This window comes from Paramormyrops kingsleyae, chromosome 15, assembly GCF_048594095.1.
Source record: "Paramormyrops kingsleyae isolate MSU_618 chromosome 15, PKINGS_0.4, whole genome shotgun sequence".
NCBI lineage: Eukaryota > Metazoa > Chordata > Actinopteri > Osteoglossiformes > Mormyridae > Paramormyrops > Paramormyrops kingsleyae.
In genome coordinates, this window is record NC_132811.1 from 13,256,245 (window position 1) to 13,280,654 (window position 24,410).

General features: G+C 49.7%; 1 protein-coding gene across 13 annotated transcripts in view; it reads left to right on the top strand.

Annotated features, from left to right (window-relative positions):
* LOC111840101 (uncharacterized) overlaps nt 1-24,410 on the top strand; it is a 63,021-nt gene that overhangs the window by 23,318 nt on the left and 15,293 nt on the right. For 7 of the 13 annotated variants that reach the window (XM_072699597.1, XM_072699598.1, XM_072699603.1 and 4 more), the window contains 4 exons: nt 5,654-5,764; nt 6,179-6,244; nt 6,468-6,656; nt 8,400-9,833. In XM_072699597.1, the coding sequence (XP_072555698.1) occupies nt 5,654-5,764; nt 6,179-6,244; nt 6,468-6,656; nt 8,400-9,833 (1,800 nt within the window). The remainder of the gene's footprint in view (nt 1-5,653; nt 5,765-6,178; nt 6,245-6,467; nt 6,657-8,399; nt 9,834-24,410) is intronic. The other 6 variants (XM_072699601.1, XM_023804566.2, XM_023804571.2 and 3 more) reach the window with 3 other exon arrangements.

Here is a 24,410-nt window from a genome sequence, read left to right on the forward strand (position 1 = left end):
AAGCGCACTTGTAATTGAAAGACTGCAGGTTCGAATCCCCGACCAGCAAGGCACCGCTGAGGTACCCTGAGCAAGGTCCCGCCCCCAAGCACTGCTCCCCGGGCGCTGAATTAACTGCCCCCTGCTATGTCACGAAAGTCACATATTGGTCAAATGCAGAGAACACATTTTGTTGTTGCGCACTGTGTGTTTACAATAACCATTAAATTATAATTCTAATATGATATATGGGTTTCCTCCAGGTTCTCATTCTTCTTCTGCCAGTCCCAAACACCCGCAGGCAGGCTGTGTATGTGTGCCCAGAATGGATGGATGGATTCTTTGAAACGTCCTTTTTGTGCCTACCAGATTTGCAGAACACTTAATACATAATTTGAATGTTATTTGTTGCTTTGTGGAGAAATGTATTTTCCTAGAGTGAAAGTATCTTGCATTCAAAGTAGTAGCAATGCATGTGTCCTGATATTCTTAGCTTAGCTTAGCTTATTAATAACGTGATGGTTGTTAATTGGTACGGACTGACTTTTTAGCCTGTCTCAAAACAGAACAAATGATTCTGTATCTCTGACCGATGTTGGAAATGAATGGCGTTGTTGGGGGTGCGGGGGTGGAGGACAAGGACAAGGGGAAAGGAGGTGGAGAACAGCCCGAGCTGTGGAGGGGCCATTCCGGAGGGTAATGGGGCACCAAACGGCAGCCAAGAACCACACCGCCACCTCTAGCTGCTCGGGCCGCATATACGCTGGCCTGCCCTCCTCCAGCCCATGTGAAGGTTGGCACATGTTCTTTTGGCCCGATTTGGCTCAGCCTGGCCCAATTCAGGCAGATGTGCTCAGCGGGGCAGTCCCAGTGCCCCCACCCCGCCATGCCCCCTGCCCACCAGCCCCTCCCCAGATCCCTGAGCTGCTCATGCCCTAGTGCTGCTGGGTGGAGCGGGAAGCTCACCAGCTCCGGCAAGCATGTGGCAGCACTCCCAGAAGGGGGGGCACCTGGGTCACATGGTCCCTCCCGAAGAAACCCTGACCCATATCACATGGTCTTCTCCAAAGGGTACAGGAATTTTATTTACGTATTTAATTTTCATTTTGTATACATCCTAGTACAGTCTGCATTTTCATCATTTTCCTCCCGGACTAAATCCTGTGTTTATAAATTCCCCTCTCTACTGGCCAAACATCACTGCCACCCTCAGGTGTCTCTGCTGGTGTTGATTACCTCCAATCCGCACCCAGGTGAAGCACCTAAAAAAGGGCTGGAGACTCTCTGCCACAGTTGATTATTGCATGATTAGGAGGGGATGGAACTCAGGAAGCTGAGAGGGTGTTGCTGTTTGCTGGCCTGACAGTAGGGTCATGTCCCTGGGGAAAGTCATGACCTCTGCCCTTTGGATGTGCAACGTGACTCTGCCTCCAACAGCAGAACAGTCCTGTGTGTGTGTGTGTGTGTGTGTGTGTGTGTGTGTGTGTGTGTGTGATCTGGGCCACGCCTCCATGCCCCGTGATACCCTGGCAGCCTGCCCAGCCTCATCCTGCCTGGCATGGGGTCCAAGCTCGCCGTCACCCAGCTTTAGATGAGGGGCTGCGGGAAGTGGATGGACGCATCTACCCTCCTAATAAATTAGCAGTGAAATGATACATAACAGGCGAGTGGTGTGCAGGTTTCATGCTTATGTGTTCATTGGTATCTGAAGGTGCTAAATTATACAGCTCTGCACTTCCTCTGTCCTGTGATTTGTCAGTTTTAATCTTCTTCATCCTTGTCATCCCGGTTCCTGGAATGGTCTGTCCGGTTGTAGTAAAGGTTTCAATGTATATGTTAAGTAGCTCCTGCTTTCTTGTTGGCATTGCTGAGGTGATGGGAGTGCAGGGTATGAGAGTGCATGTGCGAGAATGCGGTTACACAGCTCCACCAGAGGTGCTTCAGGACTCCCTGCCCCGTGTCAATGAGGGCAGACAGAACTCCGCATGCCTTCCGCTGGTAACCCCGGTAACCCCCCCGTAGTTATGCCAAAAATAGCTGTTTTATGAGTTATGCAATGCTGAGTCCCAGTCAGTCAGCCAGATGGACAGCGGGGGGCATCCTTAAAAAATTGGCTGCCTGCTGTTCTCTGGGGAGGGGAGGTTAGAGTGTTTGGGGCCAAGGAGACTGTCAGTCTGAGCCTGTCTGGACCGTCTGATGGGGGGTGTAAATGTTTCAGTGCTGTCCCCACATGAAGAGATGACACTAAAAAAATTATGAAGTGCTGACCTGAAGAGGGCAGCACTGCATGCTCTGAATACAGGGCCCGCTCTGAGTCATTCAGCTCTGCTTGGTCACCCCCCTGCCTGTCCTCGTGTGACCTCCCAGGACCCAGACGTCCTCACGAGGCTGTGTCTACGTTTGCACTTCATCACTCTCTCTCTTCTTACGTGGACAGCGGTTGCCTGGCTGTTTTCACGCAGTCCTTCCCGCTGCCTCTTTGCGTGTGAGCGTATGTTACACGGGACTCTGGCGTGTCACGGAGGCGGCGTAAAAAGGAGGAAATGGAGGCACTTTTCTGGGTCTGCAGGGTCCAATGTGGAGGCAGGTGTGCCTGAGTGTCACCAGAGAGAGGTAAAATGGGTCAGACAGGAAGGAGCATGAGGGGGGAGAGGGGGGAGAGGGGGGAGGGGGGGGGGGTTCAGCCTGTCTGGAAGTCAAGACTGCAAAGGGAGGAGTTCCACCTTTAGTGACCCGTCTATTTTTACCACAGTGTTGTGAATGAAAGAGTTCACATTATTCTGACAGCAGAGCTTACTCTCTCTCTCTCCTTCTCTCTCTCTCCTTCTTTGGAACCATATATTTCTCTCTCTCTCTCTCTCTTCTTCGCTGTTTTTTTTTCTCTGTCTCTCCTCCGTGTTATTTTACCTCCGCAGCCTCAGCATATGCCTCTTCAGTAAGCAGTGGCAGTAGGCAGTACCATCGTGTTTCGTTCCTGCTAAGCAGGCACTCGCCTCATAGCCGATTATACACTCATTTCTCCGTGTCATCCTAAGCCACTTAAAAAGCTTGAGGCTTTGCCAGAGTGCACAGTATTTCCTGAGGAAAGTCGAGCACTAATATTAAGGATATAAAAAGTTTGCCTTTGGCCATTTGCAGCATTTTACTGCTGCTTTTCCAGCTCCTTGACTACCGTGCCTCCTGCTTTCCATTTCAGGGGCGCTCAGTATAAGCCAGGTTATTGCAGAAGCTATAAAACTTCCAGCAAACTGAAATAAAGTCACTGAGTCTATGCTTGTATTTTCAGAAACATTTCAGGTTAGAAGATAAAAAATGCCTGAATACCTGATTTTACTTCTGTGCTTCTCTAGTGCTTTTATTTTTCTAGTATGGTACCCGTGTAATTTGTGTTACTTTTTTGGGCTGTGTTACTCTTCTGGGTTATGTATTTTTACTTAGTGCATTACTTTTCCTGATGCCCATCTGAGCCGGGCATGTAGCCACATGGCAAAATAACGAGTTTGAACCCCCCTTGCCGGACCCCCCTCTAAATTAATTTAATCTGAGCTGTGTAACTTTTCTTAGTTGTGTTACTTCCTACAGTGTGTTACTCTTCTGTGTTGTTACGTCTTACAGTGTTTTACTCTTCTGTGTTGTGTTACTTCTTAAAGCATGTTACTCTTCTGTGTTTTTACTTCTTACAGTGTGTTACTCTTCTGTGTTGTGTTACTTCCTACAGCATGTTACTCTTCTGTGTTGTGTTACTTCCTACAGCATGTTACTCTTCTGTGTTGTGTTACTTCCTACAGCGTGTTACTCTTCTGCATTGTGTTACTTCCTACAGTGTGTTACTCTTCTATGTTGTGTTACTTTTTATAGTGTGTTACTCTTCTGTATTGTGTTACTTCCTACAGCGTGTTACTCTTCTGTATTGTGTTACTTTTTACAGTGTGTTACTCTTCTGTGTTGTGTTACTTCCTACAGCATGTTACTCTTCTGTGTTGTGTTACTTCCTACAGCATGTTACTCTTCTGCATTGTGTTACTTCCTACAGTGTGTTACTCTTCTGTGTTGTGTTACTTTTTATAGTGTGTTACTCTTCTGTGTTGTGTCCTCAGATGGTTCCTGCTGCTGTAATCATAAAGAGCCCCTAATCCGAATACGTCCGGGCAGAATTCCCAGCTGAGGAAGGTGCTGCATTGATCATTCGGGATAAAGCTGTTGACTTAGCAGGAAATGAAAGTGTCAAACAGTGTAATAAAGACATGATTGGGGGGGGGGGGTCTGAAGCTCACAGCTTTTTGCACAGGTTTTTACAATTCAGGACCATGGATAGCGACAGCCGCTAGTGGGTCGGCCAGTTTGGCTTGTTCCTGTAATTCAATAAACAAAGCCGGGGCTATCAAGAAATTAATTAATTTATTAAGAAAGTTATTAATAAAATGCTTTCATATTTTTCTTGAATAATTGTGCCTAGTTGGCTAGGACAGTTTAACAGAACAGAATGTGGAAGACTAGTGACTGAGGGTTACCGTGATTACCAGTTAGGAATTGAATGGCACTGGGGCAGCATTGCGGATACGTAAGCGGAAAAGGTGAGGAAGTTTAAGGGGAAATTGATGCACACAGTTTGGGCCTCAGTCATGTGCTGAGGGTAAGTGATCTTCAGACAGCTGCTGACCTGGGCTTTTAGTTTACTGGAGCAAAACGTGAGCAAACCAGCAGACCATCCCAGGGAGAAGATAACAGATTTTGGCTTTTCTGGGAGATAAGAAGGAAGGTGGATCTAGGAGATGTGGCCAAATCCACATCTCCTTGGTCATTTCAAGTCAACCCATTTGAAATATCCAGGGGCCATGACCTCCCATGGGCAGTGCCAGGGGTGGGGCTTAAACCCCGAGAGTGCCAGCCCTTTCTTCACAGTCATTTTTACAGTCAGTGTGACCATGTTATGATGTGTGACAGTTTCTGGGCTGAGCACTGCATGCCCTGTGTCCCCAGGCCTGCCCCTGGAAACACCCTCACCACACCTTTCTTTATCAGAAGAGAGACAATCCAAAAGCCATTGTGATATCTCTTTTTAAATTTCAATCTCCTCAGGGACACGACCCTCAACAGAATCAGACGCGGAACGCTCATCTGTTTGAGGATTGAGTCGCCTTTAAATCAGTCTCCCCTGATATCATCGCAGCGTCCCTTTAAGATGCCGCCGTTGTCTCTGTTAGTTGCATTGGCAGTTTGGGTTGGTGCCTGAGCCAGATGGAGCACCACTGGATGTCGTCCCGAGTCAGCCGCCCTCAGTCGCCATCCTTGTGTTCTTCGGGCTGGAGGCAGCTAGCTTTCAGGATGATACCGACGATGTCCACCCAGATGCTCATAGAGTGAGGACTGAAAGGGAACCGGCATGACCGTCTGGGTCTGCTCCAAGCCCAAATGCTGATCTGGACCTAAGTCACGCTTACCTGCGGGGGCAGGAGGAACATTGTGGTGCAGTGCGGACTCTAAATAAACACGACGTCACCAGATTGCGTCTCCTGCTTGGATTATAAAAGGGTGATTTATGCTTTCTGTAAGTGATTTCAGCCTGTGTTTATGTTTACTACGACGAGTATCACCACGGGTAACGGCGGGCTGGCTGGCAGGCCGGGGAAGGCGGTGGAACCGACGTGCACTGACCGGCGTTGCCGTCCGGCAGGTGTAGCGGTGACACTCGAGGGAAGGGCACCAGCGCGGCACTCAGGAACAAAGGGGGAGGAGAGAAACCATTTGGAGGAGCAACAGGTCCTCGCGCCAGACTTCGTTCCAGGTAACTCTGCACGGGGTCCAGGGCGCGCACCGCTTATCCCAGGTTTTCCCAAAATGTCCCAGTCATACGGTGAGAGAGAGAGAGGTCCGGTATCACAGCCTCTTACCCCTGCCTGCCTCAGAGTCTGCCTCTGCCTCTGCCTCTGTCTCGCCCATAGGCTCACTGACTCCTGTAACTTGAACTTCTGCTCTTTTTCCTTTCACTTTCTTTCTGCCTTTCTCTCATTCTGCCTTCCTTCCTTTCTGTCTCTGCTTTTTTCTCTCTCTCCCCCCTTTTCTCTGTCTCCTCCTCCTTTTCCCTCTGTCCCCCCCTCTCCATCATTCTCTTGTTCACACACACTGTTTCTCTTTCTCTCTTTCCTTCCCTCTCTCCCGCCACCCTCTCTTTCTCCTTGTCATTCACTTGACCGGCCAGCAGGGGGCTTTCCTGAACGGTGGCTCACCCACGCCACCACTCTGCAGATGGACACTGGCCTGACAGGTATATTGTCAGCTTGTTTTTGCAGAGTACCGCATGTAACATTGCCTCTATGAGGCTGCGTATATGGACGTTGCATATTAGAGATCGGTGAGGCCTCCTCCGGAATCACGCCCTCTCTGATTGGTGCATTCCGCTCCATTCTGCCTGCTCGTGTCCTGAAGGTCCTCACGCCCTCCCTTCACTGGCACGGTAACTGCATTCTCCGCGTATCTCTGTCTCGCAGACTTTTCTCAACCGGGGCCAGCAATGAACTTGGATGTGGGGGTGGCTCTGCTCTCAATGGAGAGGCCCCCCGCACTTGCGGACCCCCAGAGACCCACCCCATCACTCACCGACCAGGACACGGCGGCTGGATCACCGAAGGACAGGGGTGAGGCAGGAATCTTTGGACACACTGTGGATCCCATATCAGGTAAATCAGAGCTTCAGAACATCTCTTGTTGTGACTGTCACACGTTTTACCTGAAGTCCTAAACCCTTGAAGAACGCAACCAGGCAAAAAAAACTTTGTCTGAATTCCAGCTGTCTCCTGCCATGATGAGGGCTAGTTTTTGGCTTTTTTGTATTCAGGCATTTATTATCTTCTAGCATAAAAGCCGTACTCTCACGGTCATTGCATTGTAATGTAAGACCTCCTCCACCAGGTGGCACTGTATGCAAGGCCGGCATTATCAATTAGCCAAAATGGATGTTAGTTGTGTAGTTTGGGTTGTGGCTCGGCACAGGGGACTTTGTCCAGGACAAAGACTAGCACAGCTCTGCAGAGTCCCATGTTGAAGGCCAGCTAGTTCCCCCAGCAGACGAAACTCCCCCAGTGCTCTGCTGCCAGTTACCCCTCAGAATAGGAAGCACTACAGTGAATGATGTTAATTTTTCCTTTAGTTCCGCAAATTTGCCTTTATTGGGCATTTACCTGTTTAGAGGCGTATTTAGGATTTTCAGCACAAAAGCAAGTCATTGTTAAGTTGCATGTGTCAGTTACTGGTGTCCATCCGTTAATCTTCCTAATGTGCATCTAGAATAAGGTGCCAGAGAGGAGCATATCAGGCAGCATTGGCTGAACATGCTAAGGCTGTATGCTTAGTACTGTTATTGGTGTATTTGTACGTGTTTATGTTGTCTTTTAGCGTTAATAGTGCTGGGATTATGCGAGATGCGTGCCGGGACAATGGCAGCAGTTGTTGATCTGGACACTGCGCTGCTCTGTGTGGCCTGAGAGGGCGCCGGTGCTGGGCGGCCCACGTCACATGACCTCCCCGCCTCCTCTGTCCGGGCTTTTGTTTTCCGCTGGCCCTCACTAACAGCCTCCTCCCCCGCTCTGCTTTATTTCATGCCTCTATTCAGTCACGTCTCTCTCCCGGTAACATCTGGCCGGAATGTTTTTATCGAAGCCCCACCTGTCAGCTCTCAGCGAGTGGAGTTCCGTAATTACTGTCCGTTAACGCTGCTGTCTTAATCGATAGTCTTCACGATGAAGATCGGAGCTCTTTCTCCGAGTGGGGGTAGTAATACCTGCACGCCAGATGTTTTTCACAGGCTGGTCTATAGATTCTGTCCCTATTCTTTTGTTATTGTCACCCATTTCCTGTTGTCAGTGTTACCTGTTTCCTATCACTCGTCCATTTCCTGACATTTATTGTCATTTAAATTCTCCCGATTGCTTACCCCACATAGCTTTCCAAGTCCAAACCATTCTCCGCACAAGACATGTTCTCTCTGCCAAATGTACCTAGAATTAAGTACATATTCAATTCAGTTCAATTTATTTTTATATAGCGCCATTCGCAACAGTTGTCCCAAAGCCCTTTACAGGGTTGTGTTGTGATACATGAAACAGAAGTAGAGAGAGATACAGAACGGGGAAAAAAGGAAGGAAAGAAATTGAATAAAGAAAGCCAGAAGACAACGGAGGAGAGGAACCAAAAACTCCCAAGTAGGGAAAAAAAAACCTCTCGGGGTCCAAGGTCAGCTGGCAGGAAGTGTAAACATGTCTTCCTGCTATAGGGGGGGCATTTCTACCTGTAATGTAATCCCAGAAAGCGGTACGTGGTGAGAATATGGGTCTGATGGCGTGTGGGCCATCACCTGGGGGGGGGATGGGGGGGGTTGTTGTTGTGTGAGTATAACTCTCCCTTCCTTCTCTGCATGTGAGCAGTCTGGGGTGAGCCCTGGGGAGGCGACGTGGGCTTACGGGCAGAGCTCCCCTTCACCCCCAGCGTCTCCACGGTGATCAGCCGGCATGCCAGCCAGATGGTTGATGGTCCCCAGGAGCCGAGGGACCCCCAGTGTCTCCAGGGGCCAGGGGCCTTAGAGGAGAGGGAGGGGGAGGTCTCAGAACGCAGGCAGCAGCAGAAGAAGAAGAAGAAAAGGAGGATCAGGGACGACATGTACGACACGGGTGACGGTCGTAGTTCACTGGAAACTCAGTCTGAAGGCACCGCCCCAGTGGACAACGCTCGCAGGAACGCTCTGCGAAGAGATGGTGGCTGGGAGCGTGAAGAGGGAGGCAGGAGTGCTACCCGAGTCAAGAAGGGCAAAAACAGGAAGAAGATCCCCGAGGAATGGGCCTTGCCCCTAGAGTCTCAGCTGCAGGAGTTGGCAGCAGAACCCGTCGCCTTCCCTCTGGCTCCTGAAGATCTCCCAAGCCTGAAGGAACAGCTCCTCTCCTCCACAGAAGCCTCGTCGTTCACGCACGGCCTGGACGAGTACCCCCCTCCCAGCTTGCCTACCTCCCTGGCTGAGGACCTGCTGTGTCTCACGGGAGGCGTTTCATCGCCCACTCCATTCGCACTGCATCCCAAGGCCTCCCCCCTGCCGATGTCCCCTTTTCAGGGAGACCAGTGCTCACCACCTGCAAATGCCAGTCCTGAACGAGAGATTGCCCTGGTTCGTCTGGAAGTGCCTGATAGTTTCAGCCTGGCCACAGCTAGAGACAGTCTCTCCCTTGACTTAGATCTACTTACCGGAGGCACGTTCACATCATTTCTTCCTGAGGTGGCTCCTCAGACCCCTGACAGCAAACCGGCCTCCAGTGAAGAGAGCCAAAATGATCTGGGTGATCAGGGGCCCTTGAACACCATCTCCGTCGCTGAGTGGTTGGAGATGGAGCCCCCCGCTCTCCCTAAAGAGACCCCAGCCTCTGACTCAGATGCCCCCATGGATAAAGTAGCCCTCCTTCCTGATGCCACTAAAGACCTCTCCTGCACAACCCCTGAGGAACTAGATCACAAGCCCTTCCTTCTCAGAGGAGAACCTGTCCCCATCCCAGGTCCCCTCAGGCCCCGTACCTCCTCCCCAGACCTGATACCCTCGTCTTCTCCTGGACAAATACCTCCGATGGAACGAGGAGAGCCTCGATCCCCAGGGCAGAAACCGCCGAAGAAGACCCGGCCTACCAAGGACCCCTCGTCCCCCCCTAGGTTTAAGCGGTCCCCTCCCCATAGCCCTCCAGCCTTCACCCAATCCTCCCCCCGCTCCGGGTTGAACCCTGCGGCCCCGCCCTTCGTCCCCCGCCTCCCAGATGCCCCTGTGCCCCCGGTGATCTCGGGGAAGGAAATCAAGAAACGCATAGAGCATTCCAAGCAGGAAGGTTGGTGGGGGGCCGAGCGCCTCGCTCAGAGCATGGCTGTGTCGGGGGCCCCGCCAGGGTGGGGCACTGTGCCTGGCTCACTAACACACTGGAGGACAGCGCCCATGACTGGGCACCGTGCGTTGGCGCGGTCCAACTCTGGTGTGCCGCTGCCTCTGTCTGTTGGCGCACTGCCTTTAACCGTGTACGATGCGAAGCGTGCTAATTGGCAGCTTTCTGACTCAGGTGTGGCCCAAGGGCGCAATGTGTTCCCAACATGGTGCCTACGCTGTAGTCAAGCTGCACGTTTGCAGGCTCCGCCCTTTTCCTGCTTGGGTTTGTGTCTGAGCAAAGGCACCTTGCTCACTGTCTCCTGTTCATCAGTGCACAAAGTGATCGCTGAACACGTTTAACTGTTACTCTTTCAGGCAAGCATGTGGATTTTTCACTAATACCTGGTATACTTGTACTATAAATCCCACTGAGTGAATAAAAATTAATGGAAATGTCTCTCTCTCTCTCTGTTTTGTTTTGTTTATGTCCGCCCGGCTGGGGTTCACCTTGACCGTGGATGCTGTACAGGTAAGCCCGAATTTGCCTCTGTTCTGCTGATATGGTTTCCACGGTGTGATGGATTGTGGGAACTGTTAGTGATGGCGATGGTAGGGTGAGGAGAGGCCTGGAAGCCTCATGCAGATATTAGGCTCAGAAGATTCCTATAGAACATCATCGGTGATGAGTAATGAAATAATCCCAGCGGAGATGAGTCTTGCAGGTTGAAATAATAAGCTTAGCGGGGAGCAAGTTAGACGTTCCGTAACGGGAGGTAACCCGTGGTAGGAAGGTGCAGGCAAGATCCTGCAGCTGATTGGATTGTCCTGTCAGTGTCATAGCAGAGGGCATCACCATAATTGTGGAGTTATCTTACTTGTCTACCACACATTGACGGTGGTTTAATCGCCCCCAGAGGCCCTGCCATCAAGTTAATTCATAAACCTTATACTTGGTCTTGTACCTGTAGTATAACTTTAGTATCGCAGTACCTGCTTTTATCACAGCTTTTCCCTGCTTTGGCAGCTGATTCACCTCTGATGTAGGACACTGGCAGCTCTGTCTCTCTTCTCTTACGGAGACACGAGGCATTTGACAGGAAAGGCGGAATCACATGGCAAATTTCTGTTCCTTTTCTGCTAACTCCATGTGGGAATCATAAGAACATAAGAACTATACAAACGAGAGGAGGCCATTCGGCCCATGGAGCTCGCTTGGGGAGAACTTAACTAATAGCTCAAAGTTGTTAAAATCTTATCCAGCTCTGATTTAAAGGAATCAGTGCCTTAGAAAGACCTTTTGGAGTTTAAAAATTCATATAATTATAAGTTCGAAAGGTAAAATGAGATGAGACGGACCTGTACTGATCCACCAGAGGGTTTTTTGCTGTTAATAGTGAGTAAATAAGTACAGTACAGGTGGTAATAGTGCGATTGGAAGCCTGCGGAACGCGCGTCATTTCTTGCAGGCGGGTTCCTGGTTCTTGCCGTCACTGTGGTGGCCCATCTTACCGCAGACAGGGAACTTCCTCTCCCTTTCACTGCTCCTCCTTCAAGCTGTACTTCTGCAGTTTATCTTCAGATGATGCTTCGCGGTCAGCCTCCAGGGCGGCGCCATCTGCAGATAAATGTAGAAGTGTGGTATCTTTGTGGAATCTTTAATGACCAGTTTGTAACCATCCTAGGACTCCCCTTTAGAGCTTTAGGTGGGATTCTGCTGTGTTGTGCAATTTCACAGTGTTCCTCGTGAAAATTGCTTTCGGAATTCAGATATTCAGGGAATTCAGATGTGGATGTTTTAAGAATCGGCGCACAGAGTAGCATTGGCCAAACGCTGCCCAAGAACCTGTTTTGTTAAATAAATCCAAGTTAACCTTCTATCAGTTACGTTTCTGTTGTGCAAAATGTAAACAAGCGGACATAAATCTTCCTATCAGCAACAAACTCTGACAACAAGATCGGCGAGGCAAATTATGGTGCCATAAGACTGTCTTCTTAAATCATTTATAGGAGTTAAAGGTGCACTGAATGACTTCCATCTTAATTGATATTTACAGAAGGGTTATTAAGATGCAGCCCATACTTGGTAAATAAAATTTTACTGTGAATTTCCAATTAGATTCGTCCGTCATAATACTGTTTCTACAAGAGCCTCATTTTCTTATTATAGCCGTTAAACCAGTCTAACAAAACACACTTTTATGTGACTCTTTGTCATTTCAGCCTTTTTTTTCGCTCAGCCAGAGTAAATCCGTAACGATTGCCAAGATGCTAATAGCTTCCTGTCAGAAAGCTGGGATGTACTGAGTCAGCCCAGAGCAAACGGGAGATTTCTAATGTGTTGGTGTGTTTTTATGCAAATACGGAATGTATTTCTCTAATAACTGCTGAATGTTTGTGCAACATATATAAAACTCGCGATATAAAGGTTACAGCAATGTACCAGGACTCATAAATATTGATATATTTATTTTGAAATAGGCTTTATTTGTCATTATTATCAAGTGTCATTCATCAACATGCAAAATGATTCAGCTGTTGTGCTTCAAATTGAGCTGATTTATTCTTGTTTTTATATATGGGTTCAGGTCTGGAAGATTGTGCATGGTCTCGTTGCTACTGTTATTAGATGTGAAGTTATCTAATATTTTTTGTCTTACCATATTTGCGATTGATATATCACTGAAATGTGCAGCCGGGTCACTCCCTCAACCAGATCCAGTCCGGTGTTTATTCACGAAAGTGCTTTAGTTCCACTCTCTATTTGTGTATTCTTTAAAAATATGTCTGTTGAATAATGATTGTAGGTCAGAAGCTAGTGGTTGGAAATGCTGGAAACAGTACAAAGAACGGAAGATTTTATTCAACAAATGACACATTAATTGGGACAGTATTGTTTCATTGGCTGAATTCAAGCAGTCAGGATAGTGACGCAAAACACTAAGGCTCTGGAAATAGCTAAACAGGTTTTACAGAATAACGCAAAGACTCTAAACAAAATTGGACATTGTGGGTGATCTGGCTCCCCTCTGTCCAGCTACCCATGTTTGTCCCTGAAATTCAAATCAGTCATATCAGGGCCAGCTGGACTTCATTAACTGAAACGGCAGTTGGCAGGGACAGGTGATTAGTTGCCATGGCAACGTGATCATCCGCAAAATGGAACCCAGTGTCTCATCCAATGTCCGGAATAGATATCGATTGCCGAATTTCCATCTGTTTTTGTTTATGGAAGCAGGGTAACATGGCAGGTGAATGTTTTCTCGCCACTCCTCGTCGATATGATCACGTCTGTAGCGTGTCAGCGGCATTCCGACAGCGGCGTGGAGCTTCGCAAAGATGTGCATGTTCTGCCGATGTCACGGAGTGCTTTCTCGATGAAGATGAGGCTGCTGTTTTGGATGTGCCTCCGTGCCTCTGCAAATAGCAAAGTGAGCAGCCATCTCGCATTTAATCTGGGACCGCAGTGACTGCTAAATGAATGGATGTGTTATTGCTTACGGCACAGCTGGGCTCCCTGGCAGGGGCGGGGCAGCTACCCTTGAGGGCCGCTCTGCTCTGTAATTTAGGGTGTCTCAGTGTGCAGGGGGGGTGGGCCATGTCACCCAAAGTAGTACTTAGGGGGGAGGCATCAAGAGACAAGGCCATGTAGACCGCCCCCTCCACCCACCCTCACACGCTAACAGCCACCAGGGTTGTCACATTCTCCTCCAGGTTTCCAAAGAGAAGTTCTTGTAATGGTGGTGGATAGTGAGGGCTCTGCGGATGGAACGTGCAAAGAGCCAAGCAGTATGTCGCAATGATGCAGTGCTGATGCAGGCCATGTCCGGACCGTGAGCTGACCCATTGGCAGGGATGGCGTTTGTAGCTTGGGATTTAGCAAGATGCACAGATTTTTCTGTCACCTGTAACAGTTCTTATCAGTGTTGATATTAGGTGTTTTTTAGTGTTGGCATTGCTTTGATATTATCTACATTTTATTTGTTTTATTTGTTTATTTGGTTTTTTTTTTTGAAAATTTGTTCTGAGGGCAGACTGAAAAATGATTGGCTCAGAGAGATAACTAATCAGATTGTAGAGGAGGTGGGTCCAAGCAACTAGAGGAGGCAGGTCAAGACATTTGATTGGTTGGTCCTGCCTCCTCTAGTGGCTTGGGCCCACCTCCTCTAGAATCTGATTGGTTATCTCCAAAAACGAATCATTTTTCGTGCCCTAAGAACAGTTTTCTGTAAGTAAAACTCCCATGAGCTGGGATTTCAGTCGGCCACTTTCCAATCACAGGCATCCTACCATCCTACCCCACTGAGCTGCACAGTGCCCCATGAGGCAAAACCGACACAATAAATATGAAATAAGGCTTTGAAGACATTTTCTGCGGTAAACACCGATGACCTGCCTGCTGTTTATCCTCACACTTCCAGTCCATTACTGCATGACACTCTGGAGACCAGCATACAGTCATATAGAAAGAGTGACCTTCACAGAGCCATTGCCAGTCCTGCAACACACAGAAGGTCAGGGGTCAGGTGACATTCCAGATAATATCGGGAAGTGGCACTCTGTCCATTCTTGACCTATCAGGCTTTATTGTCATACCACATACCCAGGTATGCAGTGGCATGAATTAACATTTCCCCGGCAGCACATGCACCATTACTGACATGGGGAGGGTTTTCTCAATGTTTAAAGTGTAATACACAGGTCAGTGTGCAATGGGACGGGGGTGTCACTTTAAATTCTCCTTAATCACTGGTACAGTGGAGGTGTCTATCTGTGTGGCCCTGGAGACCCGCCTCCTCTGTTTCTCTGCTGTCCCATTTGTCCAGCAAAGCTCCGCCTCCTTTATCTGATGTTCTGCTTTCTCTGTAGTCCTTAATTCTGATTCCTCCCCCTGTTTAAAAGCTAACTGGAGTCCCAAACACATGCTCATCTGCTGCAGTGTGTGTTGAGCTGTTTTGTGTTGCTTTTTCAGTGTTTTTGGGGGCCTGGAACAAAAATTCTGTAAACAAATGAATTGCATTTAAGACTCTCTGGGGAGTCCTCTCACGCACAGCGACGTCTCAAGCACAGTGTGCCGTCGTGTGTCTGAGTATACAAATACAAAGCCAGGTGTAGGAATTCTGGAGCACAATATGTATGACGCAGCATCTAAAGTGGACTTCGAAAGTGCAGCCGGGTACAGATGCAGCAGCGACAGCCATTTGGGACTGACGCCCAGGTGTCGGACAGCGTTTGAGCTCAACTGCTGCAGACGCTGACTCCGGGGAGCAGCGGGCTGCACAAAGTATTCGTGTCTGTCTTTCCTCACCAGTCTAAATTCAAATGAGCTCTAGGCGGAACATAGCTACTTATTAAACATTCAAACGAGCAAGAATAGCCTGCTCTGCTCTGCCGTCCTAGTATTCTTCTCCCTGCAGTTCTTCCGTCCCCCTCCTTTCCCATCATGCCTTTCATAACCTCAATGATGATACACCATGTGCCACGATGACTGAACTGCAGACGCCAACCCCTAACCTTCAGAAACTACGAGATCATGGAAAATTGGCAAGTGGGGTCTCAAAATTAATTGCCAATCGATCGTTAAAGTATTATGCAATAGGTTAGGTAACACGTTCCAAATTGTTGGGCAAATGGGTGACAGGACAGTGGAGAGGAAGGTCAGGTGGTGGCGTACAGTATGCGCCAGTGGCGGATGAAAGCGGTCGTCTACTTTGGGACAGTGGCAGGGGGCTGGTCGCGTCCCGCAGTGACTCAGAGAACGCGTACGCGGCCTGACAGCTGAGCAGCCAGACGTACGTCAGCAGTAGGCGATGTGATCCGTTCGCTTGCTTTGGCACGGCCCCTGGCGTGATCCCAGCAGCACAGATGTGTCATGCGTAAGCCTGCGCCTCTCTCGTGCTGTGAAAAGCACACTCACTTCGCACAAGTGTGCAGATGGTTCACCACTGTGGGGTGAGGGATTCTCTGGTTTTAATCAGGGGTAATGGTGCTGATGGTGGTGCAGTGTGGCCCACTTAGCTGGGATGCCGTGTCTGTGATCACAAGGTCACTGGCTCAAATCCCAGAGTTAGTGATGCCACCATTGAGATCTTGTGTACACCCTTAAACCCATTGCTTCAGGGGCTGTCTGATATCTTCTGAGTCTGTAAAATGTAGAAGTGTCCTGGGTGTTGCAGGTTCTTTAATGTAACAACAAACAAAGAAACCATGCAGCACAATTAGCCCCCATGTTGGCACTGCACTGCTGGCACCTTTTTAACGCTAAGAAAAGCCTACCTGTGAAAGATGGCCCCGCTGGCCTTCGTCTGCCGTTTGTAGACCCAACTCCTTGCCCCCGTTCTGAGTCCCTGCCTCATGCTATTTATAAAGCAGACAAGGATTTAGTTCTGTTATTTCACCTCAAGGCTGGTCAGGCTGCAGGGCAGACGGTGACATTAAGCCACTTTGTATTAGCATCTTAATTATGAAAGTCGTTAATTAAGAGAGCTGGTTTCCATGATGATGTTCAGCGGATTAGTGCTCAGAAATGTACATTTTCTTTTGAAGAAAGACCCGTAGGTTTTTATGTGGCGGTTATTTTTTTTAATCTGTTATACATTAGTAATTAAATCCATTATCCATTATTTTGCATTTAATGCCCATCAGTGCTGCTTAAGAATGTAATTTTTCATGTCCATTGAGATTTTCTTACCTCTGCCGGCATTCATATGTTTCTCATATAATGTAAAAAATCGTAATAATGCTTTGTCATTGGGCTGTATGATTTTACTGTCTGTGCTACGTATAAGTTGGAATGTTGACGCTTTTAGCTGCTATTCATTAACTGGGATACACAATCATTTATTGTTTTTAGATTTATGCTGTTTGTATTATTATTTATGTGTGATATGCAGTGTCACAGCCAGACAGCAAGCTGGAAGGTGAGCAGGAGCGGGGATTATGTTAGCAGCAGTGTATGAGGTCGCCCTGCACCGTGGCCTCTGCCAGTGCCTGTTAGCAGCAGTGTATGAGGTCGCCCTGCACCGTGGCCTCTGCCAGTGCCTGTTAGCAGCAGTGTATGAGGTCGCCCTGCACCGTGGCCTCTGCCAGTGCCTGTTAGCAGCAGTGTATGAGGTCGCCCTGCACCGTGGCCTCTGCCAGTGCCTGTTAGCAGCAGTGTATGAGGTCGCCCTGCACCGTGGCCTGTGCCAGTGCCTGTTAGCAGCAGTGTATGAGGTCGCCCTGCACCGTGGCCTCTGCCAGTGCCTGTTAGCAGCAGTGTATGAGGTCGCCCTGCACCGTGGCCTCTGCCAGTGCCTGTTAGCAGCAGTGTATGAGGTCGCCCTGCACCGTGGCCTCTGCCAGTGCCTGTTAGCAGCAGTGTATGAGGTCGCCCTGCACCGTGGCCTCTGCCAGTGCCTGTTAGCAGCAGTGTATGAGGTCGCCCTGCACCGTGGCCTCTGCCAGTGCCTGTTAGCAGCAGTGTATGAGGTCGCCCTGCACCGTGGCCTCTGCCAGTGCCTGTTAGCAGCAGTGTATGAGGTCGCCCTGCACCGTGGCCTCTGCCAGTGCCTGTTAGCAGCAGTGTATGAGGTCGCCCTGCACCGTGGCCTGTGCCAGTGCCTGTTAGCAGCAGTGTATGAGGTCGCCCTGCACCGTGGCCTCTGCCAGTGCCTGTTAGCAGCAGTGTATGAGGTCGCCCTGCACCGTGGCCTCTGCCAGTGCCTGTTAGCAGCAGTGTATGAGGTCACCCTGCACCGTGGCCTCTGCCAGTGCCTGTTAGCAGCAGTGTATGAGGTCGCCCTGCACCGTGGCCTCTGCCAGTGCCTGTGTCCACCTTTAATGCAAGTCCATCGTTTAACAAATAGAGGCACTTTGTCAGGACTGGGCCTTATGGATTGAATGGGACATTCGGGGGGGAATTAAGAAGACAGAAATGTCTGCATTCCGTCAAAGTCAGAGAGCAGCACATCCTTAACCCCAGCGGGCATCGTGAGGCGAGCGGCTCTCCGTCTTAGCGGGCAATGTCCGCCGGCATGGAGGTCTCCGCCCTTCCCCGCTCCGCTTTCAACCTCAGTTTTGGCCCCCGCTGTGTGCCAGGTGCACACGTCGGTGACAGAATGAATTACCACGGCACCTGTCCGCCCACCTTCGGCTAATCCGCGTCACCGGAGTTCACTTGCTGAAAAAAAACCGATAATGAAAGAAGAGAGATGCGAGTGAACCATTACGTCCATCCAGAGTCTGTTTCTTGGTGCTGGAGAGTTATTTTTAACACGCTTGCATTTCAGCTGCACCGTTGCATGCTTTGCGTCTGAAGCTGAAACGTTTTCTGCCGCAACGCATCCAGTGTTGCTGCTCTGATTGAAATAGTTCCGAGATTCTGTTCATTAGCCACTGTGTTTGTGATCTGCCCCCAAATAGGCCTTTGCATTTTATTTTGTTGTCTCCTATGCTATTGCCTCCATTATAAACAAACTTAATTGTCCTTAAAGCAGTTTTTCTTTCAGCAACACAACTGTGTCAGACTCTGGATAATAAAAGGGTAAAATGCTATTCAGAGACTAACTACTTTAATTAACAAATTTTGATTAACTGTAAGATATTTTTGTTCGAGAGAAGGTGGGAGGAATTAACTTTGTTCACAGTTCCTAAAATCAGTTTTTTTTATCCTGCTGTTTCTCATTCCATGTTCCGCGTTCCTGTCCCCTTCTTGCCTGCCCTTTCATCTTGCTCCCCATGTTGCTGAAACGGTGCAGCCTCTGTGACGGGGAGCCTGTTGCTATGGTAATGGGAGGCGGTTGCTTGGAAATGGGGCTACCAAGGAAACAATAGGGAGTGATGGGTAGGGGTGGCATGGAACTGCCCAAAATAGTAACTTACTCACCTCTCCTGGCCTGCATTAGTACCTACGCCACTGAATGCTATGCCCCACGTCTGAAGACCCTCCCTGTGAAGTCCCGCATGACTAGTAAACTTTAGTTAGCCCCCATGTCTGGTTAGATATTCTGCCTTACCTCTGTTCATCTTAGAGAAACCCAGGTCTGAATGATTAATTACTGCAGTAATATTACATTTTTACCTCTTACTTCATGCAGCAGACAGGTTTATAGCCTGGCTCTGCCATGCCGATGTCAGTCCCTCCATGCCCTCGGAGTGGCTTCCTGTTTACAATCCGTGCTAAAAGTGCAGCGACTTAAATCAAAACAAATAGCGTTCTCCCTCGTATTCACACTAATATACCATATTTTTTAAGTCACTGGGTTCTGCCACTTAATGGAGATTAGCGCATCCGAAAATAGCTCTTTACTCTTGACATCCATTGCTGTTCAAGGGTACAGTCAAGTGAAAATGGAAATGTGTACTTTAATCCATTTAGGTGTCCGATTGTTAACGGTGTGAAATATCAGCGATAGCGAGCGTGGCACTGTGTGGGTCCTTAGTGGGTGAGGAACCCTCTCTTCTCTCCTGTTTATGTATCCAGGCTTATTCCTGTGAAATGGGGCCATGCGGCAGAGGTCTTCATAGCCAGAGAGGAGCACCAAGCCCTCGTCTGTGGGCTGAAGGCTGCCGCATTGTGAAAGAGACCTTAACCCGGCCTTGCTGCTCTCAAACCCCCACGAGTGTCATTCATCTCCCGAGGTTCACTCAAACATTTAATTCAAAAATTGTTACTAAAACGATTAGGGAACTAAAGAGATACTTATGAAGTTTTAGGGGTGGATTTCATGGTAATATGCTGCACATGAAAACAGCTAAAGCATTAGGGGTAACTACATGTTAAGTGGGTCTGTTTGAAACTATGTATAATGTCCAGGGTAACAGTACAATAGATTCCAGATTGATTGTCATACACACAGTAAACTATGCAATGAAAATCTTACTCTAGTCCTTCCAGCCACTGGTAAACAAATGAAACAGAAAGTGCTTACAGAAAGACAGTAAATATGATTACAGTCAGGACAATTAATATGCAAATAAGTAATGTAGTACAATGTAAACATAATTCAGTTATTGCAAAGGATTGAACATATTCCAATTAATTCTGAGTAAAAAACAAATAGTCAAACTGTGAGTTCAGGAAACCTTGAAAGTCCACCTTCTTTTTGGTGTACAAGAGCTATTTTTATGCCACCTGCAGTGACACGTAGCTCACGGAGTCCCTCCTTGCCTGTTTTGACTGTGACTGACAGCTCTCCCACATGCTGATCTGCCCCATACCATAAGTGGCTGGCGGAGGGCTTTACGTAATTGCATAACACGTTATTAGTTTTCCGGACCGATTTGTGAGGGATAGATAAATGATAGAGAGTTGGGTGGAGAGAGAATTTCTGTAACCAGGGCAACGGTGGGTGTATGCTGAGCTGGGGGGGGTCTGGCCCTTGTGTGCACCCCCTGCCTGTTAGAATATACCCAAAACCGGGGTCGAAGGACCCGCCTCGCCGGAGTGCTCTGCATGTTTCACAGGACACGGACACATGCCGGCTTTTGTTTGACTCGAACTCGAGAATGAGCTATTAATTTGTATATCTGCACCAGTGGGGGTCTCCCTGCTGTCCCTGGCATCTGGCATGCAGTAGAAAATGGCTGGGCATATTGATGTATTCCACTTTTTTGTTTACGCTACAAGTGTGGCGGCCATGTTCTCCACAGAGAACAAGCTCCGGAGCCGTTTTTTGGGAAGTTCGTCCGTCTACCATCTTCCCAGCCCCTCCCTCCCATGTGTGAGACGCGGACAGGCTGTCATGCCAAGGGATCACCCTGAGATGGGCAGTGGGGTGGGGAACATAGAGAGGATGATGGACAGAGGATCTGTCAGAATCGACATGGGGGGGCCCAGATGGGCTCAGGCTCTGCTGCAAAAACAGCTGGTCGGGGGGGTGGAGGAGGAGGTGGCAAAAAGGTGGAGGTGGCACTTAGAGAGAGGAGCAGGGGGTCTGTGAAAGGTGCTGAGAGGATGGGAGAGTCTCAGAGACTGTGCACCTTGAAGATAGAGTTACCTGAGGAGAAGGAGAGGGAATAGAGAAGCAGATGCGCAAAAGGTCCACACCAGCTGGCGGGGGGGTTGGGATGGGTACATATGCCCCCTGAGGCTCTGGGCCCCATTTTCAATACTGGACAGATTGAGGAGGAACATCTAGACTGAGAAATCGGGGATGCAGGGTCTGGATGGACAGAGGAGAGGAGAGAAAAAAAAATTCATGGGAGGATCATTTTGATGTGGGACTCGTCAGTGGCGAATGAGCAGCCAGAAACACGTCACATGATTAGAGTTGCGGAGAGGCTGTGGGAGGGGGAAGTAAGCAGAACATTCGGCTCAGTGCTGCTCCTGGTCAGTCCTCGAGCAGAGCGGCAGGGACAGGCGAGAGCGTGAACGGCGTACACACGCACACACGCGCACACACACACACACGCACACACACGTTCTTGCCTCTACGAGCAGAGCAACAGAACAAGGGAGAGCAAGGGGACGTGCATCAGGATATCAGGGGAGAGATTCAGCTCACAGGCAACAGAGGGAGGAAAGGATGTCTTCTCTCTCCAACCAGAAGCCGGCAGCTCCGTTCTCGGAGTACAGCGAGCTGTGCAAGGCGCCCCCCCAGGGCTGGGACTGGCAGCACACGGAGATGGGGGTACCCTCCCAGGTGTCCGGACTCACTGATGAGGACAAGCTCTGCTTCTTTGAAGACTCGGACAGGGATGCGGGTCTGAAGGCGGCTTGCTGGGCGGGTGGCACCTCGCTGGGCAGCACTGGGGAGAGTCCGGAGAGCCCCCTGTCATCCTCGCCGTCCCCATGTGGCAAGCAGCCTGCCCCACCAGGGTATGGGGGCAGCGGGAGGCTCGGCGTCCTGGCTGAAGCTGACAGCAGCCCGGTTGATGTCTTGCCGGCGGCAAACTCGTTTGAGATGGCCAAGAGTAGCGCCACGCTGACCAAAACCTCAGCGGGACCTGCAGCCCCCAACTACTGCGTGATCGGGGTGGTGGGTGTCTGCAGCCCCCCCGCAGTGGGGGGGCCCTCAGAGGACAGCGACGGAGATGCTGAGCCCTGCTTCATGGGCCGCGCCGAGAAGCAGCGTAAGGCCATGCGGCGCGCCATGTCCGAGTGTACCCACCTCTCCGTGCCGGCCAGCCTCCAGCTGCCCGACAAGTACCCTGGCAAGGTGCCGCGGCTGGACGAACTGACCTCCCCTGGGGCGGCGCCGCGGCGCACCCAATCCACCGTCAAGCGGTCCCTCACTGTGGCGGACAGGCAGCCGTCAACGCCGCCTCCAGTCGTGTCATTCACTGCCGCTGACTTCAAACAGGAAGTGAGGGCTTGTCCCCAGCTGGCTTTGGAGAGTGAAACCAGGGGCTTCTCCCGCGACATGCCGGACGGCGCCCCAGAGGTACTGGTGACGGAGAAAGAGGGGAGCATCCTGCTGGAAGTGCCCTCCGGCGGGCCGAACGTCAGTGGATCTGCTGCCGGAAGCGCCTTTGCAGCCGCCGAGGGTAGGTCGCGTCATACGTAACCCGCTCGCCCGCCCCCGAAACCCCCCGAGTGTCTGAGTCGCTTCTCAGATTCCGGGCGACCTCGATTTATCGTGTGCCGGGGGGAGGGGGGGGGGGTGGACGAATGAGAAGGTCTCAGGAGAGAAACACTGAGGGAAGATGCGGCTGGGAGACGGATGAGTTCGGAAAGCCGAGATGTCTGGGATTATGGGACGAAGTCGTCTGATCTAGATTAGTGTGGCACAGACACAGAGCACAGGCTGTGGCCCCTTCCCTGCCTTCTCTCTGCCGGAATTCGGGTCTTGAGCCCAATATCTGGACAAGGAAAGCAAAGAGGGACTGTATGAATTCCTTCATCCCTGAGGAGTCAGACCAATCAGAGCAGCTTGCCATACCCCCCTCCCAGAGGTGCACACAGTGGAAACAAGAGGATCAACCCCCCCCAGCCCCAAAAGCCAAATGCCAGCAATCAGAAGTACCTATGCGAGAGGTTACCTGAGAATGTGTGGAAAGTTGCTGCAAATGTGGTGGACAGTCATACAGAGCCGGCGATTAATAGATTTTCCTCTGGCCAGGAGTTGGGCCTTTTTCGGTGGTGATGTCTGGTGTGGCGGGGGTGCCATTCTACCGTCCGGCTGCCCACTTTCATTCTCAAAGGGCTCTCTCTCCTCTATCTGGTTTATTTGGATCAAGACAGTCTGCAGATGAGAGGCAGCAGCTTTGACGAAGGACCGCAGTAAAAGACAAGGCTGTCCGAACCCTAACGGACTCTATTAGAAGTTAATAAATGTCATTGTCTTTGGCAGTAGCAGCCGGGCTTACCCTTCGTGATGGGCACACTTTAGGATAGCTATTTGCGCACGTGTCATCACCACTAAATTGGTTCCCATTCAGTAGACCGTATTAAATCAGTCTTACGATAATTCTGGTCGCAACTGAGCTTTGGCATGTTCTGAGGCGATGCAATGGGAAGCACGCTTCATTTGTCTCCGGTTAGCTGTCGCGCTGAATCATTAGCGCATCCTGCAAAAACGGGTCAGGGCAGCGGCATCGAGAGTGACGGCGCGGCCCCCAAGCCCCACCACCTGCAGACAGATGGCCACGAATAAATCTCCTTACCAGTGCCTCAGGTTAGCGTCAGTGCTACAGCCTGACATGTAGATTAAAGGTGGAGGGAGATGCAGATGTATCACAGGAAATCACAGTGCTCATGTGGATGTTCAGGTTCCCTTACAGAGTCTTTAGTTTGTTCTCCTTATGGTGGGGGAGGGGGGGAGTCAGATTGTGTCCCTTCATCAAGATCAATCACCAGTTGTCACTAGAATGTTGTAGCTCTAAATGATTGAGTCCAATGACAGATAATCTAGTCTTTTCTTAATAGAAAAACCTACCTGGATCCAGATATTAAAAGAACTTCCCTCCTCCTTGTTCAGTTTTTGATGCTAAATAGGCTTTTTTTGGAACTGGCTGCATTTCCATGCCATTCTTGTTCAAGCTGTCATTTATAATAGCTGTCTGAAAGTCTCACAATTTACTACAGTTTAAAAAAAAAAAAAAAAAATTTGGGCAGAGGAGAGACAAGCCTTTTGGTTGCTCCTGCATTTGTCTTTGGAGAAATGTTTCCTTTGATCATATGATTAGGGGGAGGGGGGGTGTTTTTCCAGTTGGCTATGGTCTTAGCTTTTGTGACCCCTTATGAGCTTGACAGCTCCAACCACAGGGAACCATCAAACTTTTATACTGAATGAAGCATTAGGGCATGGAGCCTCTTCCTCATCACCTTCCTCATCATCTTGATCCAGCTCTGCAGGTATTTGTCAGGATGAAATCAAACAGCCGCTACTCATGTCACATATCCTTCTGACATTCGAACGTGTGATGCACCTCGGTCTGCCACAGAGTGATGCCTATGGACAGATACCGTATCAGTTTTTTCATCTGCGTGCCTCCTGGAAGATCTGTCACAGGAAGATCTCATGTTCTACTCTGGCTTTGGTAAAGCCTGGAGTTGCTTGGAAAGTGCGTCATTGTTGAGGTTCAGAGTACAGTTGATGATTTACTTCAACTTCAACTTTATTTG